General features: G+C 51.4%; 8 protein-coding genes across 8 annotated transcripts; 4 read left to right on the top strand and 4 right to left on the bottom strand.

Moving 5' to 3' along the window:
• Positions 1 to 118: 118 nt before the first annotated feature.
• Positions 119 to 1,474, top strand: N7446_009625 (uncharacterized protein; the record flags this gene model as incomplete). The annotated part of the gene is made up of 1 exon (XM_058518370.1): positions 119 to 1,474. One exon carries the CDS (start codon positions 119 to 121, stop codon positions 1,472 to 1,474), a length of 1,356 nt encoding a protein of 451 aa, XP_058369158.1.
• A 579-nt stretch (positions 1,475 to 2,053) lies between these two features.
• On the top strand, positions 2,054 to 3,749 carry N7446_009624 (translocon subunit SEC61; the record flags this gene model as incomplete). The annotated part of the gene is made up of 5 exons (XM_058518369.1): positions 2,054 to 2,063; positions 2,155 to 2,255; positions 2,314 to 2,481; positions 2,541 to 3,616; positions 3,668 to 3,749. 5 exons carry the CDS (start codon positions 2,054 to 2,056, stop codon positions 3,747 to 3,749), a joined length of 1,437 nt encoding a protein of 478 aa, XP_058369157.1.
• Positions 3,750 to 4,136: 387 nt separating this feature from the next.
• On the bottom strand, positions 4,137 to 5,832 carry N7446_009623 (bifunctional ornithine acetyltransferase/N-acetylglutamate synthase; the record flags this gene model as incomplete). Its single annotated transcript, XM_058518368.1, has 3 exons — positions 5,145 to 5,832; positions 4,820 to 5,069; positions 4,137 to 4,787 (listed from the first exon to the last, which is right to left on the bottom strand). The coding sequence occupies exons 1-3, from the start codon at positions 5,618 to 5,620 to the stop codon at positions 4,137 to 4,139; spliced, it is 1,377 nt and encodes a 458-aa protein (XP_058369156.1). The 5' UTR covers positions 5,621 to 5,832.
• Positions 5,833 to 6,296: 464 nt separating this feature from the next.
• On the top strand, positions 6,297 to 7,985 carry N7446_009622 (origin recognition complex subunit 2; the record flags this gene model as incomplete). The annotated part of the gene is made up of 1 exon (XM_058518367.1): positions 6,297 to 7,985. One exon carries the CDS (start codon positions 6,297 to 6,299, stop codon positions 7,983 to 7,985), a length of 1,689 nt encoding a protein of 562 aa, XP_058369155.1.
• Positions 7,986 to 8,092: 107 nt separating this feature from the next.
• N7446_009621 (uncharacterized protein) lies at positions 8,093 to 8,851 on the bottom strand. The gene is made up of 2 exons (XM_058518366.1): positions 8,419 to 8,851; positions 8,093 to 8,336 (listed from the first exon to the last, which is right to left on the bottom strand). The coding sequence occupies exons 1-2, from the start codon at positions 8,794 to 8,796 to the stop codon at positions 8,184 to 8,186; spliced, it is 531 nt and encodes a 176-aa protein (XP_058369154.1). The 5' UTR covers positions 8,797 to 8,851; the 3' UTR covers positions 8,093 to 8,183.
• Positions 8,852 to 9,414: 563 nt separating this feature from the next.
• Positions 9,415 to 10,941, top strand: N7446_009620 (pyridoxal 5'-phosphate synthase subunit PdxS). The gene is made up of 3 exons (XM_058518365.1): positions 9,415 to 9,752; positions 9,814 to 9,996; positions 10,127 to 10,941. Exons 1-3 carry the CDS (start codon positions 9,648 to 9,650, stop codon positions 10,754 to 10,756), a joined length of 918 nt encoding a protein of 305 aa, XP_058369153.1. The 5' UTR covers positions 9,415 to 9,647; the 3' UTR covers positions 10,757 to 10,941.
• A 769-nt stretch (positions 10,942 to 11,710) lies between these two features.
• Positions 11,711 to 12,783, bottom strand: N7446_009619 (uncharacterized protein; the record flags this gene model as incomplete). Its single annotated transcript, XM_058518364.1, has 2 exons — positions 11,711 to 12,439; positions 12,493 to 12,783. The coding sequence occupies 2 exons, from the start codon at positions 12,781 to 12,783 to the stop codon at positions 11,711 to 11,713; spliced, it is 1,020 nt and encodes a 339-aa protein (XP_058369152.1).
• Positions 12,784 to 13,394: 611 nt separating this feature from the next.
• N7446_009618 (putative importin 13) lies at positions 13,395 to 16,654 on the bottom strand (the record flags this gene model as incomplete). Its single annotated transcript, XM_058518363.1, has 4 exons — positions 13,395 to 15,719; positions 15,771 to 16,272; positions 16,351 to 16,544; positions 16,592 to 16,654. The coding sequence occupies 4 exons, from the start codon at positions 16,652 to 16,654 to the stop codon at positions 13,395 to 13,397; spliced, it is 3,084 nt and encodes a 1,027-aa protein (XP_058369151.1).
• Positions 16,655 to 17,098: the final 444 nt, after the last annotated feature.

Genomic DNA, 17,098 nt, shown 5'->3' with positions numbered 1-17,098 from the left:
TTGAACGCGTCCCTACAAGCCCCTAAGTCTAGGCGCTGCACTCCAGCGCCACATTGGGCCGAGTTGACCAGGCATTTCCATTTGACCTGCTTGTGCTGTCATGATTCCCCCTCAGACCATGCCCCCCGATCTCTCTCACGCACCTGTCACCCTACATTCCGATGGCGCGAAGCACGAGACCATTACTTCGTCGCCCCTAAGATCGCCAGCTCCTTTAATCTCACGGAACAACACGCGCACTCTGCCTCTACACCGTCGGGCAAACACTGAATACATTGCACAACCCCCGCTCTTTGAAGAGGGACTGGAACACACGATATCAGACCGCTCGAGAAATACCCCTTGGAACGACACCTTTCCCAAGAAGAAGCTCGAAGCAAGAGCCAGGGTCCTGTCAGACTGGTTCCAGGGCAAGTCAGATCCAGTAGATTTGGGACTTAAAATGGGCCCCAACGGTGATTCACATGGCCCTGGGCTAGATAGCCGTCCGGCTTCAACATCCATGTCACATACACGAAAGAACTCGGCCCCGGTAACAAGTCGGTTCTCCTTTTTCGGCTTACGGCGACAAGAGAACAAACCTAGTTTCCCGGAACCGGCGGACGACGAGTTCCTCAACCTGGACATTACCGCGGCCCTAACATTACCCAACTCGGATACTACCGACAACGAGGCACTGGATACCCTAAGAGATCACGCCGACCAGGTGCTTCGACGAATGCAAGAGGCCTACAAGCAGCGCACATTCGCCATGCACCAGGCACTGGCCGATAAGAACGAAAAGCAAGAGGAGCTGGAAGAGACTCGCGCTAGAGTCGATCATCTAAAGATCCAGCTCGACGGCATGGCGGCCAAGGTGCTCGACCAGGAGAAAGCTATGCAGGCCATGGCCGACGAGCTGGAGCAAGAGAGGAATCTACGGAAGAGAGAGGAATCTCGAAGCCGCAGTCGCACTATGCGCGCGGTACACGAAGATGACGACGTCCCCTCCATGGCTCTCCAGACGCCCCGCCGCGGTGGTAAGCGTGCTAGTCATAGTACGTTCACCAGCGACTCTGGATTCGAGTCTGGTGACGAGAGCGTTGCCGATAGTGTCTTCTCGCAGCGTGAGGGCGTTGAGTCTCCAACCTCCACCCTCACAGCGCCATCCCCCAATATGTCTCAGATCGCCTTGTCCACGCCGACTGCCCCGACGCCTACCCCCACAATCCAGAAGAACCTGGTCGCCGTCACTAATGCACCACCACCTGCTCGTTCCTCGGCATACGACCGTGTTTTGAAGGGACTTGCTTCAACGCGTTTAGGTAGCTCTTTCGGTGGTAACTCTTCAAATTGCACCAATTGCTATGGTGTACCAGCCTCGGAGGCTTGGAGCGTCATGGGTGTTTTGAAAGACGAGAACCGGGGTCTTAAGACGCGCCTAGGCGAGCTCGAGGTGGTCATTGATGACTGTTTGGGTCTTGTTGGCCCTTGAAGCTGGATTTCCCACCTTCTTTATGCAATGTGTTGATCTTACGAGACCAGGCGTCCGGACGCAACATGGATTTACATGGAGTTTGATATGATTGGAGCTTGGATCCAAGTATATTCGTACAATAGAGAACTTCCACGCATTCGGTATATTTGGATACCCCGTAGACCCTGAACTGTTCATTAGTATCGTGGCCTCTAAAATGTGGGGATAGCTCCCTATGTTTTTTTGGGGGCGCACAACACATCGGGCTTGATTCGTGACAGGACCAAAAGCTCCGGATAATTAAATAGAAAACATTTAGCCAACTAGATCTCAAATTCGAGTTGCAATGTACTGGGTTGAGTCACTGTCAAGTGGTTGCGGCGAAGACCAAGTGGCCTTAATTAGCGCGGAAGCGAAAAGTGGCCAGCGAACCTCTTCTGTCCTCTTCTTCCCTCCTCCCCCCATCTCCCCTTCGACCTCTTCCCTTCCCCTTTTCTTTTTCTTTACTCCTCTTAATTGTCAAGACACTCCTTCAGCTGGTTTTTGACTCCAGCTTTCTCTATTTCTCTTTGACGGATTGGGAGGACGTTAGCCACCATGAGCGGCCGTGAGTCCCCGAACCCTCGTCTTGCACGCGATCGCGGCAATCCGTCTCGAATCGACTCAATGGATCATCGAATGCTGATGGAGGATTACAGTACGCTTCCTTGACTTGATCAAGCCCTTTACGCCCCTCCTCCCGGAGGTGGCAGCTCCTGAGACCAAGGTGCCCTTCAACCAGAAGTTGATGTGGACTGGTGTACGTCGCCTCGAATCTGCTACAGCGCAACATTTGGATTCTAACCAGTCTGTTACAGTTGACTCTGATGATCTTCCTGGTCATGAGTCAGATGCCTCTTTACGGCATTGTCTCCTCCGACACTTCGGACCCCCTGTACTGGCTCCGTATGATGCTGGCCAGTAACCGTGGTACTCTGATGGAGTTGGGTATCACCCCCATCATCTCCTCTGGCATGGTCTTCCAGGTATGCGATACCACGGCGCTTATTTTATGCGACAATTGTACTGACGGCTGTTTTTCTAGCTCCTTGCCGGTACCCACCTCATCGACGTCAACCTTGACCTCAAGACCGACCGCGAACTCTACCAGACCGCCCAGAAGCTGTTTGCTATCATCCTCTCCTTCGGCCAGGCTTGCGTTTACGTCCTGACTGGTCTTTACGGCCAGCCCAGCGACCTTGGCGCCGGTATCTGTGTTCTCCTGATTGTTCAGCTTGTTGTTGCTGGTCTGGTTGTCATTCTGCTGGATGAGCTCCTCCAGAAGGGCTACGGTCTGGGCAGCGGTATCTCTCTGTTCATTGCTACCAACATTTGCGAGTCCATTGTCTGGAAGGCCTTCTCCCCCACGACCATCAACACCGGCCGTGGCCCCGAGTTCGAGGGTGCCATCATCGCTCTCTTCCACCTTCTCCTGACCTGGCCCGACAAGCAGCGTGCCCTGTACGAGGCATTCTACCGCCAGAACCTGCCAAACGTCATGAACCTCTTGGCCACTCTCCTCGTTTTCGCTGCTGTCATCTACCTGCAGGGCTTCCGTGTTGAGATTCCCGTCAAGTCTTCTCGCCAGCGTGGCATGCGCGGTTCTTACCCCGTCCGGCTCTTCTACACCTCCAACATGCCCATCATGCTGCAGTCCGCTCTGTGCTCCAACATCTTCCTGATCAGTCAGATGCTGTACTCCCGCTTCTCCGACAACATCCTTGTCAAGCTCCTCGGAGTGTGGGAGCCCCGTGAGGGATCCGCCCAGCTCTACGCTGCCTCCGGTATCGCCTACTACATGTCTCCCCCTCTGAACTTCAAGGAGGCTCTCCTCGACCCCATTCACACCGCTGTCTACATCACCTTCATGCTCGTTGCCTGCGCTCTCTTCTCCAAGACCTGGATTGAGGTTTCCGGCTCCGCTCCCCGTGACGTTGCCAAGCAGCTCAAGGACCAAGGTCTCGTCATGTCTGGTCACCGTGAGCAGAGCATGTACAAGGAGCTCAAGCGTGTTATCCCCACTGCCGCTGCCTTCGGTGGTGCCTGCATTGGTGGTCTGTCCGTCGCCTCTGACCTCCTCGGTGCCTTGGGCAGTGGTACTGGTATCCTTCTTGCCGTCACGTAAGTTACCTTTTCTTCCATTTGAATTGACTCCAGCTAACATTGATACAGTATCATCTACGGCTACTTTGAAATTGCCGCCCGCGAGGGTGACATTGGCGCTGGCCTCAAGGGCCTCGTCCCCGGCAGCTAGACGGACTGCCCGTTCTTTTACGAGCAGCATGACTTGGGATCATTCCATTGTTCCTTTGCAACTCTCTGTTTAGTTTTTGTCACTTTTGTTCGTTATTTGTTATACTTTTTGGGTGAATGTATTGGCATTGCCTGTTGCGGCTGGATTGGAGCCATGTCCGTCTGATCATAGCAGACAATGGCCAATGAAATGCGCTCTACTTGAGCCCTGTAACCATATCTTCTAGAAAACCAAAACCACATATTCAATTGCCATGATCTGTTTCCTTGAACATATACTTTCTCGATCAACAGTATTCTAGTCCAGATAAACGATTCCGATATTACTGATTTAACCCGAAATCAATTCCTTTATGTATATATAACAATATCAATCCACACCCTTCTCTCAAGTCCGGTAATCACCATTAATAGTAACATACTCATGACTGAAATCACAGAACCAGTAAACAGCATCCTCTCCACCACACCCAGCATCCCCCTTCTCACCACCACCAAGATCAACAACAATCTCCAGATCCTCATTCTGCAAAATAACACTAGCCCGCTCCTCATCAACAGACTCGGGCTCCCCATTAACAAGAAGGTTCAACACAGCACTCCCATCCACAGGCCGGAAACTAACAGACGTCCGCTCGGGCACAATAGTACCCTCAGCAACACCCTGCGTATAACCAACCGCACACAGAATCCGGCCCCAGTTCGCATCCCGTCCATACAGGGCAGTCTTGACAAGCGGCGAGCGCGCAATCGTCGACGCAATCTGGCGCGCGGACTCGTAGTCAGGTGAGTTGGTAACGCGCACGGTGACGAACTTCGTCGCACCTTCGCCGTCGCGGACGACTAGCTGCGACAATTCCTGCGCGAAGTCTGTTAGGACGCTTTGCAGGGCTGTGTAGTCTGCGCTGGGGGAGGAAGTGGAAGTAGGGGCGCGGACGGTCTCGCCGCCTGCGGCGCCATTGGCCAGCACGGCGATTGTGTCGTTTGTACTTGTGTCGCCGTCGATGGAGATTGAGTTGAAGGAGCGGGAGACGGCGTGCTTGAGGAGGGGTTGAGGGCTGCGGCTTCGACGGGCGCGTCTGTGCAGACGACGCCGAGGAGGGTGGCCATGTTCGGGTGGATCATGCCGGCGCCTTTGGTCATGCCGGCCAGGCGGTAGGTGAGGTTTGGCGAGGAGGGGAGGGTGAAGGTCCGCGAGAGGAGCTTGGGGAAGGTGTCTGTTGTGCAAATTGCGCGGGCTGTCATGAGCCAGGCTTCGTGGGTTGAGGCGAGGGTTGAGTGGGCTGTTGGGATGCGGTCGAGGATCTTGGTGATTGGGAGACTATGGGGTTGTTAGTACCGGGTGTGCTTTGCTTGTTGGCTTTTTTTCGTATCTGGTAGGTTGTAGTTGACTTACCGTTGCCCAATGACACCGGTACTCATGACCAGCGAGCTATCATTCTCGACGCCGTTGCACTCATCGACCTTTCGGCCCATCTGCACTGCATCTTCCAGTCCACCCTTGCCAGTCACGGCATTGGCACATCCGGAGTTGATGACAACAGCCCGGATGCCCTCACCCTTGCGGCTATGCAGTGTCTTCTTGCTGACCTGCACTGGCGCAGCTTGGAACTTGTTGGTGGTGAACACTGCGGCGGCCGAGCACGGCGTGTCCGAGGCAATCAGGGCCAGATCCGGGAAACGCGTGTTGGAGGCCTTGACACCCACATGGGTGCCAGATACCTGGAAGCCCTGGGGGTACGAGCCGCTCGCGGGGATGTAGCGCTGCTTGGAGGCCGGAATAGCCATGTCCAGCGGTGCGGAGTAGCATCGCACTTGGCCTTTGACCATGCGGGCAAAGGATGCCATTGTGGGCTGAGTGGTTGGAACCATGACAGTGTATGAGTCCTAAATAATAGACTGGGCTCTCTCCACTATATAAGCTGGAGGAGATAAGATGGTTGAGTCACTGAGCGGAAAAAAAGTAGCCGGTCTCGGCGCTCCCGACTCGGCTTTGTCTGCACGAGATGAGCCCACCTTGAGAAAGGAACGAGATATTGTGTACTTGACTATGAGATGGCAGTTGAGTTGTTGAATTGTTGGATTCTTATAGTAGAGCTGAAGTTCAGTGCAATTCCTGCTTTATGTATTTCATTAGATGAATTGAGCGATTATTCGGGCCAAAAACGCTCCCAATACAATAAAGCGTATTACAGTCGCAAAATTGCAGATTTACCAAAGATTTTCAATCTACTAGCGAACAATCAAGCCCATTTATGGAGTACAGAGTACAGTACGCCTAGTATAGTTGGCGAGACGGAGTCGGAGAAACCCATCCGCTTCTCTTCAATATTCCCGATACCAGATTCCATTCCTCGATTTCTAATTAAGCCCTACATTCCAGTGTCAGACCTGCAGCTCCCTGTAAGCTCAGCGAAAGAACGTCCGCTATCACCCCCGGCCAGGCCATCCCTTGCGTCCCCGTCCCTGTGCACATTCTCCGGATCTGATGGTATTGTTGATTCCTTTCCCTTCGCGTCCAAATCGACTAGGTTCTGACCCGTCCACCATGAAGCGCAAGCTCTCAGATTCCGGCGAGACGCCGGCAGTGTCAACCCCTAAAAGACGACGTACAGTCCTAGAACAAGCCAATGGCGCCCTGAACGGCCACGCGCCCACGCATCCACCCCCGAACGGCGATGCCTCCTACGAGCTGCCTCCCTCACAAAGGGACCTATCAACGCCAAAAAAGGCCAACGGGATCTCTGCAACGCCGCTGAAAGAATCAGGTCTCAAGACCCCGACCCATAAGTCCAAGGCTCGTGGTCTATTCGCTACACCAACCAAGCCCAAATCTGCCACCGCGGCTACTCCGTCTCGAGTCAAGAACGCCGATCGGTCAGCGAAGAAAAAGAGCGCGCGCGTGCTTTTCGAACAGGACGAGGATGCAGCCTGGGACGGATCGGAGCGGTTAGCAGAGGAAATCCTACAGGGCGACGAGCCGGATACAGAGAAGGCGGCTCCGCCGTTGGCGGATAGCATTGAAGCTGATCCTGAAGAGGCAGCGGAGAAGGGTGCAAAACAGCCCAAGCGCCGTGCGGGACGACCCAAGGGCGCGAGGAATAAGCGTTCGCCAACGCCGGAGGGTGAACTCCCTGCGCATGAACGGTATTTCTTCCAGAACCGTGCTGGTCCTGTCAAGACGTCGAATGCCAACCTTAACAAAGTGTCGCTGTTGACGCATGAGGAGTATTTCGAGAAATTGGGACAGTATGAGGACCCCTGCAGGGACGAGAAGGAGTATCTGCTCTCTTTGCACCACCGGTCTTTCCCGCAGTGGGCATTCGAGTTCGATGAAGGGTTCAATATCTGTATATTTGGATATGGGTCGAAGCGCAAGCTTGTCGAGCAGTTTGCCGATTGGACATATAATCATAGCCTGTCGACCACTGCGCCTCCATCTATTATTATCGTCAATGGGTACACGCCGGGTATCTCTATCCGATCAATCTTCGCTACGATCGTTACGGCTGTGATGGGTGACGATGTCCCGTCCAAGCTTGGTGCACAGCCAACAGAAGTCCTGGAGTTGCTGCAATCTGTGCTCAAATCCCGCGGAGAAAATGAAGAGCCTGTTACAGTTTTGATCAACTCGATCGATGCCCCGCCTCTTCGCCGCGCAGCAAACCAGGCCCTCCTCGCCCGTCTGGCTGCTACACCGCGCATCCGCCTGCTGGTCACGGCGGATACCCCCAATTTTCCAGTGATGTGGGATATCAGTCTGCGCGACCAGCTCAACCTCGTCTTCCATGACTGCACAACCTTCCTCCCCTTCTCCGCGGAGGCAGACGTCGTCGAAGAAGTCCACTCCCTCCTTGGCCGCAAGGGTCGCCGCGTCGGCGGCAAGGAAGGTGTAGGCTTTGTGTTGAAGAGTCTTCCAGAGAATGCGCGCAACCTATACCGCCTCTTATTGACAGAACTGATCACTGTTATGGACGACGGCAACCAGTCCGACGATGAAGCACCAGCAGATGGCGGCAAGGCCGATGAAACGGGTATTGAATTCCGCCAGCTTTACCAGAAGGCAACGGAGGAGTTTGTCGCTTCTTCTGAGATGATGTTCCGTACATTGTTGAAGGAATTCCACGACCACCAGATGATCACTTCTCGCATGGATGCTAGCGGTGGTGAGATACTAGGTGTTCCTCTGTCTCGTGATGAGATGGAGGGCGTGTTAGAGGATCTGGTGCTGGGGTAGTGTAGATTTCCCCCTCTCGTTCTCTGTAGGTGTGGAATAGATCAAGACTCATGATACCCTGTATGAATAAACTGTTTACAAATTCTCTAGCGTCGGACAAGTCATAGCAGTAGATCAGATTGATCCTTGGTAGGTTACCGAGAACGATAGCTGTTTAGATGTATGTACATGTAGCTTGCTTCCAATAAAGCGCAACCCTCAGAACTGCGCGAAAGCAGCAAGCGCCATCATAGCCCCGAAACTCATCTTAAACGGCCGCTTCTCACTCATAGCCCGCTTCAAGTCGACATTCTTAACATACTTCTGCATCCGATGAAGGGGAAGGATATTGTAGCCCTTGGAAGCAGCGTACTAAACGAGCGAAAAGAAAAGAGTATTAGCATATACCATCCATATACCATCGCAAACAAAACAAAGCATAACTTATACATACCTCAACAAGAACAACCCCCAAACCAAAAATAACAACCAAAGCCCTCGAAAAAGCCCTCAACCCCACACCAGCCACAAGCCCCAAAACACACCCCAGACTAACCTGCCGCATTCCCTCCGCCGTGAGTAGACCCGTCCGCGCACTCTGTCCCTGTTTCTGCGCCATTGATTCAGATGCTCCGTTGTTAATCGTCCATCCGGACCCGGTTTCTTTATTGAAGAGGGCTTCGCTGGTGCTGGGTGCTGTGTATTGGCATTGTAATGGGGCGGCACGGAAGGGCGAGGTTGGGTGTAGGGTTGCAGCGCTGAGACCGATGCTCAGGCTTAGACCTAGGCGAAGGAGGGTGCTTGGTTGGTGGGTGAATAGTTTGAAGGACATTTTTTGTGGTTAGGGTTTAATTAGGGATTGGAGCTGGGATTGAAGTTGGTTATTGGGAGTGTAGATGTAGATGTGAGTTGGAGCTCCCTTGTTAGATGGTCGATCAGATCTGTGATGTCATAGCTTGGGGTTGGGTTACTCTTTTGGACTTTACACGTTACTTTATGTTATTGGATTATATTTTTTTATATACACTGGTCGTATACTCATTTGAGCTGAATATCAATCAATGCCAAGTACATACGTGCGTCTATGTGCAACATACAGTTAACGCGTCTATAGAGACCGTTGGCACGCCCTACAGGCGTTAGACCCCATTGGGTTAGTCACTCTTGGCTGGTCTGGGCGCCTTCTATCCTTCTATGTACGTCTTATGTTAACGTTAACGTTAACTTACTCCGTGCATAGGTACAGTATAAGAGTGCAGGTCTATGTTAATAGTGAAGTGACTTGCCTGTTACCTGACTAACATACAGTATTGTGCCTGGATCGACAAGTTAAAGTTTCCTATGCGAGAAATGCCCTAAAGTGCTCATGCGGGTCTCTACTTTCCAGATTACTACGCAGGCGTACACTGCCAAGGTGACTAATAAAACTACCAAGTCCCAAGGTTAGAGGCTTGGAACCTTCCATAGACAGCAGGCGGTCAAGTGTACACCGCGGGGCCATTCAGGATCTCCTCGGGAAACGACCTCGGAGCTTCGAGGGGCATTCCGGTGGGCCTGAGGCGAGGGTAAACTGTATTTCTGATCGGTTTGACTCATTCCCTTTTTTCCCCATCCTCTCTCACTTTTGTTTCTTTTCATTCCTCTCTTTTCCATATCCTTTTTTTTATTTACACACACTTCATAATGGCTACTACAAACGGTACCTCCGGCAATGACTTCACTGTCAAGGCCGGCCTTGCTCAGATGCTGAAGGGTGGTGTAATTATGGACGTCGTGAACGCTGAGCAGGTACGTCTGAAGAATTGACCTCATTTCGCATAACGACGATTCTAACTTATTCAATTACTAGGCCCGCATCGCCGAAGAGGCCGGTGCCGCCGCTGTCATGGCCCTCGAGCGTGTCCCCGCTGATATCCGCGTTGAGGGCGGCGTGGCTCGCATGTCCGACCCCAGCATGATCAAGGAGATCATGGAAGCCGTCACAATTCCCGTCATGGCCAAGGCCCGCATTGGCCACTTTGTCGAATGTCAGGTATGTAAATCCTCCGATCACCATCGTTTTGCGGGGGAGGGGCAAATGGGGTAAAAAAAAAACTGGAGTGGCGGTGGAGGCAAAAAAGAAACCAGTTCAAGTTCAGCAACTAACACTTGCCTCACTACAGATCCTGGAGGCCATTGGTGTCGACTACATCGACGAGTCCGAAGTCCTCACCCCCGCTGACGATGTCTACCATGTCACCAAGCATGGCTACAAGGTCCCCTTCGTCTGCGGCTGCCGCAACCTGGGTGAAGCCCTGCGCCGTATCTCCGAGGGCGCCGCCATGATCCGCACCAAGGGTGAAGCTGGCACTGGCGATGTCGTCGAGGCTGTCAAGCACATGCGCACTGTCAACGCACAGATCAGCCGTGCCCGCGGTATCCTCCTTGCCAGCGCGGACGCCGAGCCCGAGCTGCGCGCTTTCGCCCGTGAGATCGAGGCTCCCTATGAGCTTGTTCGTCAGGCTGCTGAGCTGGGCCGTCTGCCTGTTGTCAACTTCGCTGCTGGTGGTGTTGCTACTCCCGCCGATGCGGCGCTTATGATGCAGCTCGGCTGTGATGGCGTCTTTGTTGGCTCTGGTATCTTCAAGTCTGGTGATGCTAAGAAGCGTGCCCGTGCTATTGTCCAGGCTGTTACTCACTTCAAGGATCCTAAGGTTTTGGCTGAGGTTAGCCAGGGTCTTGGTGAGGCTATGGTTGGTATCAATGTGAAGCAGATGCCTGAGGCTGATAAGCTGGCTGGTCGTGGCTGGTAAATGTGTTTTTCTTTTAGTTCTGTTTCTCTTCTTTTCAGCCTTATCATTGTTGCACCTAAAAGAATACTGTACATGAGCCACGAGCAGATACCAAATACTACAAACTAGACATTTTGGCATTCCATTTATGTGGACTTCGAATTACTCATCTCTATGCTGAATGCATACCGGCTTCAATACGTACATTGGAATGAATCCGTAGAAATAACCTAAAGCCAAGTCCGCCAGCACATATCTAGATCCCCGGAGAATACTTCTGATAAGTTCGATTGAACAAGATCCGCAACCTGATAGGCCACCATCACCGAACCACCGATCGCCTTCGAGACGGGCAAGATGCACCAATACAATTGGTGTTTTCTGCCCGCGCTCAGACGACAGCCGAATGGATCTACGGGTGACAGTTAGTCTAATGCTACCGAGTCCATTCTCCGGGGCCCCGTATCACTCCGAGGCTCCGGGGGAACGGAGTATGTTATGGTTGTTTCCAAGCCCTAATTTGTTTACCTTGGGAAGGGGATCTTGTACTAGGAGTCATACGTAACTTGTATGTTTGTATTGGGTAGAAAACTTGGCTTAGATACTGTTCGTTAAATTACGGGGTTTGGAATAAGAAAAGCGAGAATAGTCAAGACATTTTGCTTGTTCTTATAGGCATAACACTTTGTTTGACTACTCTCACCATAGACGCCTTACTGAAGATCTGCCCGGTTCCAAGTTCTAGTTCAATGTAAACTTCAAGAAGCAAAAGTATCTCGCAGGTTTGATTCAACCATGCGTATAATGAACACGACCCTTCACAAATGTAATTAACTGAGATCAATAATCCAGTTCCAAACACCACGCACTAAATGCATAAGTCAAATGGCATTCCATCAAATGACAAAATATACCGCTATGCTATATACAAAACAACAAATACAACACCAAACCCCAATCTATAAATCTCAAATTTCAAATAGACTCACCCCAAGAAACCCACCTCCGAACACAATCATCAATACTCTTAAGCGCCTCCTTACTAGCCTCAACCTCAAACCACTCTCGATGCTCCTTCCCACAATCCGCACACTTCCCAAGATCCCGAACCCTCAACGCCGCCAACTCAAGATGAATAAGCCTTTCAACACGATGAACATGCGGAACTTTCCGACCAGGCGCTAGCATCTCAGCAGCGCCCTTTTCCTTTTTCCTAGCCGGCGAAGATGATGAAGAAGAAGAAGACGTGTAAGGATAGTATCGAATAAGCGTTAAATCATGCGAACACTGCTTCGACCACTCATTCAACCGACGGTGCACATTACTCGTGCGCCCAATCTTAAGCCGTATCGTGCCTGGACTTATCGATGTCGGGTTTGAGGATAGAGCGTTGAGATCCTTCGCGGTGCGGAGTGCATCGCTCACGCTGCGAGATTGGGCTGGGGGCCGGAGATGGGTGCTGTTGTTTGGTTGGGCTGGTGGGATGAGGGAAGCTGCTAGTTCTCGCGATGGCAGGGTTGGTGGTTCGCCTCTTGTGCTTGTTGTTTTCTGGGGCGTTACCCAGAACATGTAGATGTAGCCTTCGTCGTCGGCTTCTGAGATTGGTTTGGCTAGTTCTGTGAGGAGGGTTGAGGTTGTTTGTGGCGGTAGTGTTGGGGGATCCAGGATAGCAGGGATTGGGTTTGTGAGGATGTTGATGAGTGTCTTTGTTTCTGGGCTTGGGGCCGGGTTGGGCCTTGGTTGGATGGTGCTGGTACTCGGCCGTTTTGGGGGCGTTGGGCCGAGGTGGGTTTTGGTTTTTGGGCTCCTTTATATGGAGTTTGGTATGGTGATGGTCCAGTTGGACGTTGTTGCATAGGTTTCTGGATGGGTTTTGAAGGGGTGCCACCGTCACTGTCCTCGTCGATTGTAAAGCAGCAGAACGTGCTCTTCTTTCTTGGTCGACGTTTTTCGCTAAGACCTGTCTTGCCTGGAAGTTGGGTCTGCTTTCGCTGCTTTTTCTGAGGAGCAGATCCATCATTGATTTCAAGTACTCCGAGGCGATCCATTAAGGTATCGATGCTCGTCCTCGGATTTCCCTCGGGAATCGAGCTGACGCATGGCGCAGATGTTATCGCCTGGTCTTTATGTTGCCAACAGTATAGCGACTCCAAATTTGTCGCTTGATAGTTTGTGCCCTTTTTCTGGGTCACTGAGGGCGAAGAGCCCTGTGTAGATGCCAAGACTCGGCGGCAAGGCCGCCCATTCGCGGTGATTCCTTTACATGTTGTTGCTGGGTTCCGGGAGTCTGCGCGAGCGAGCAGTGATTCAGGTGTGTTAGCGATATGAGGCATAGAAATAACACATAAGGGTAAGATGCCTTACAGAGTTGTCAGCCTAAAAATGTCAATGCAATGCGGTGAGGAATGCAAAAAATAGTTGTCTACTCTCCACCTGATCTCCACTGTATCAATACTATTTTTACCTGTGGCGCAGGGTAAACATGAGGCGGTGCATCCCTGTCTACATAAGAAATCATCAACATTTAAATAGACCAATATCGCATAGAATTAATCAAATGATCCTACACCGCATATCATGCAAATGGATATCTAAACAAACGAACCAAAGTTGCAGGTCCCATCAACTCCTCATCATGTCATATTCACGCGCAACCTCATCACTGAGCATAATCGAAATTCATTCCGCGGCATTTCAACCAAAAGGCACGCACAATATCGAGTGACTGTTTCTGGGCACCGCGGGCAATAGCAAGGGACTCCAAGAATCGAGATTTGTCCTGCGGGGAGAGAAGAGGCACCTGCTGTCCGCTTGGATCTGTGACCTGCGCATTCAAAGAGTCGAGTGCAGCTCTCAGAGCCGGACGAGCCAGTACCATTTTTTTGAAAATAATACGTCGGAGGGCATCGTTTAGTGAAACCAGGTCTGACCTTGCGCACTGGCCTGCAATTTGTTGGATGATGGTATAGCACAAGCGCGGGATGAATTCTCGATGGACTGATTCAATGATGGAAGTTTGTTCTTGGGAATTGCCGCGGAGGTCGATTAATGCAATCCAAAATAATGAGGCGGATCGGAGAGGGAGGGGTTCAGGCCGTGTTAATGCGTGAAGCGTGAAATGGAGTAGCACAACGAGAGGAGATTCCGGGCTGAGCTCTGGTCCGGAAGTAAACAGAATCGGATAGTACTTTGGCAGGAGACGCGCCAGGAAGTCAATCCCAGCATTCGCAGTCTCTGGATCATACAAATCTGGGTTCTGAAGCATCGAAGAGAACAGTTGGGCGACATGATCGATCAACGCTGCGGCTTCGCTGCGAATATTCATGGCATGAGAAGCGTGGGATGCCAAAAATGATGATGCAGTCGCCATGATAACATCTGTTCCAGCAATACCAAGTGGGAAGCTTTTGATGAAATCAACCGTCATCGAGGGCGGGAAGACAAAAAGCCCTGCTGTCTCTGTGTACCCAGCCTTCAAAATATCGCAGGCTGCTTCGATAATGCTGTTATCCACGGGGAAGTCCACAATGAGAAGTCTCATGGACTCCATGATTAACCTCTGAGCTTCGGCACCCGGTCCGGCGTTCCAGAAAGACGGGGGATAAGGGTTTCCTTCCGATAGAGTGTCAATATTGATGGGTTCATCGTTTTCAGAACGAAGACCCCTTCCAATACTTGCAATGCAGCTCAGTACAAGGTGACCGCGTGCACGACCAGACTCATGTGCAGGGCCGGTGACCTCTGCACGCGCTGTGTTAGCTTCTTGGACAAAGAAGCTTAGGATTCTCTCCAGGGTTTGCACTTTCTCTTGATCGGTGGACAGGTTCTGAATGATAGTCGCAATGCCTTCCAAAACCTTTGGCATGGTGGAAACGGTTGCCGTCGGCTTGCTTCTGAACTGGTCCAGCTGATCTAAAAATGCCGGAAGATCTGATGTCAACACGCGGGCGCAGGACTTTGAGAGAGTCAAGATAGATCTTGAAGCTGCTTGAGCACACAGTTCGTAATTGAGAGAGTCAAACAAGATGTTGAGAACACCAGCAAGTAATGCACTGTGTCGTTCAAAGTATGATTGATATTTTCCGAACGAATCCACCAGGGTCTGACGAGCCTTAAGCGGTATCTCTGTCTCACCACCAGCGCAAAGCCGGGCGAAGGAATCACTTCCGAAAATAGCGTCGAGACACTGATCGGCGTGGCCATTTTCGTCCACTGCCTCTGAGAGTTGAGCGATGCAGAACATAGCTGTCTCGAAGTTACGCCAGTCCCGAGCCTCTAGGTAAGAGGTTGCGCTTCTCTGGAACACAGTCACTAGTTCGACACCAAGGACTGGGTATGCTGATAGAAGGTAGTCACAAGCATCATGGCGGAAAGCGCTAAATTCGCTCCGCTCTTCATCGGTCCAATCTTCCAAGTCTTCAGAACTAGGGTATAGTAACTTGCTGGAAAGTCCCAAGACGACTTGAGCTACATGGGACTTCACCAGCTGATATCTCGAGCTATCTTTTTCCAGTTCATCGGGGAGGCTCTCGGCGATCTCGTTCCAAAACTCTAAAACCCGTGGGGTACCGAGATCATCAATGGCAGCATATCCAGGAGTCTCAAAGATACCGTGCACGAGGGCCAGAATCGCCGCATTTTGTGGTGTAACTGGGTCACTGAAGATGTCCAAGTGTAAGTGTGAGACGTAGGCTATCAGTAGGTCGACAAACGACATGCTCTCGTTGCCTTCGTCTCCACTTCTCACTGCAGCGATACGCGCTGTGACGAATGAATCGGCAAGAATCTCGGATAAAAGCCAAATTGAACCATTGTCAAAGGCCCAGCGGCGGCTTTCAAAAGCCTGGGTCAGAATAGAAGCTGCGCTTTCACTCAGGCTAGGAACCCTCAGCGTTTCGATGATAGTCTGGCCACAATTTACGGCCAAAGTATTGATGTCTTCAGCGGAAGACCGTTGACGGTTGCCATGAACTCCTAGCCATGTCTTTCATGAAATCAGCCATAGGGTGAATAAGAATGAATTGAATGGACTCACTTTCCAAGAACTCATGGCTTCAGCCCCCAGTGCCACATCAACCGCATCATCCCCAGCTACCTTTGTGTGATGTGCCATCTCTCTTAGGACATACTGAGCTAGAAGCAACCCGTCCTTGATGTTCAAGATGGCGCGCTGGATAGCGGATTTATCCCCAGCCCCATCCTGAGGTTCCGAATCCAGCCTATAAGCCTCCTCGGCGAGTGCTATTGAGAAGAACAGCAATGCACCCGATCCGTTCTTGCCCAATGCTGGCAGTATGCGCCCCTGGAAATCCACCGCTTGTGATTCTTCCTCTGATATATACCCGCCGTGGACGAGGCATGCAGCAAGCTGCCACACAGCTTGCTTCCAAGGTGTAACCGGGTGTCTGAAAATGGCGACCAGGCTCGAAGCGAGCTTCCGTACGACCATTGCTTGTTCACCCTTGATGACCAAAGCGACAAAGCGATTGATGAGGTGCTGCATTATCTCCGTCGCTGCGTTCTCGTTGATCTCATTCCTAAATACAATTAGTCACTCGAAAATATCAAATAGAGCTGAAATGCAACGGATATCGTTCTGGGCGATTGAAACCTACCAGGAGACATTGATCTTCACCGTGAAAGTGAGTGCTCCCATGAAGCGATGCTGGGTAGAGTGCTCACTTTGCAGAAGTGAATCGGCAATTGCCCACGCATGTTCCGTCTTTTGGAGTTGTTGAAGTCGTGTCTGGATCTCGTTGATCCTGGCGGGGTCTCGTTGGTTTGCCGGGTTGTAGAGTTCAGTAACTAGCTGGTAAATGGTTAGCTGGAGCTCAAATAGGGGATTGGTGTTCATACAATATGGGTTTCAGAGATTGACTCTCTGGCCCCAAGGCCCTCGTCGGACATCCAAGTTGCCATGTTGTCCGCGAAGCGCGTGGTTGCTAAAGTGAAAAAGAGAAGTGTATACAAGCACGGGGCTAAAAGCTGGCAGAAACTGGTGTTTGCATCATTGGCCCAATCAATACAGAGGCGGTATACAGGGCGGTGAATGTGGGGTTCCTCAAGTGTTTATCCAGTACATGTATACTCTTCTGTATACTCTTCTCTATACTCTTCTCTCTTTTCTCTATCCCATGGCAAAGGGAATTGGTTAATATATAAGAAACAAGACACTGATACCTTGGATGCTTTATGCCGGGATTCATTTATTTGAACCAGAGCACTGGGATCGTTGCCCTCAGACTATTGTATAGTCCCCAGTCTCTTTCATTCATCTTGAACAGATGGTTTTAGGACACAGAATGTCATTTTAGCTCTGCTCTGGTCCGCTCTGTCTATGTCATATCCTACATGGCCTATCTT

The sequence above is a fragment of the Penicillium canescens genome (genome assembly GCF_028828765.1).
Source record: "Penicillium canescens strain IBT 15451 chromosome Unknown utg000006l_segment0_segment0, whole genome shotgun sequence".
NCBI classification, from domain to species: Eukaryota; Fungi; Ascomycota; class Eurotiomycetes; order Eurotiales; family Aspergillaceae; genus Penicillium; species Penicillium canescens.
The sequence above is the reverse complement of the archived record's forward strand: the minus strand, read 5'-3'. Positions and strand labels throughout refer to the sequence as shown.

Coding starts and splice junctions, on each gene's coding strand:
- N7446_009621 (XM_058518366.1), bottom strand. CDS start 8,796: ATGTCCTTCAAACTATTCACCCACCAACCAAGCACCCTCCTTCGCCTA. Junction 8,337..8,418: donor TGGGGGTTGTTCTTGTTGAG/GTATGTATAAGT, acceptor TCGCTCGTTTAG/TACGCTGCTTCCAAGGGCTA.
- N7446_009620 (XM_058518365.1), top strand. CDS start 9,648: ATGGCTACTACAAACGGTACCTCCGGCAATGACTTCACTGTCAAGGCC. Junction 9,753..9,813: donor ACGTCGTGAACGCTGAGCAG/GTACGTCTGAAG, acceptor TTCAATTACTAG/GCCCGCATCGCCGAAGAGGC. Junction 9,997..10,126: donor GCCACTTTGTCGAATGTCAG/GTATGTAAATCC, acceptor GCCTCACTACAG/ATCCTGGAGGCCATTGGTGT.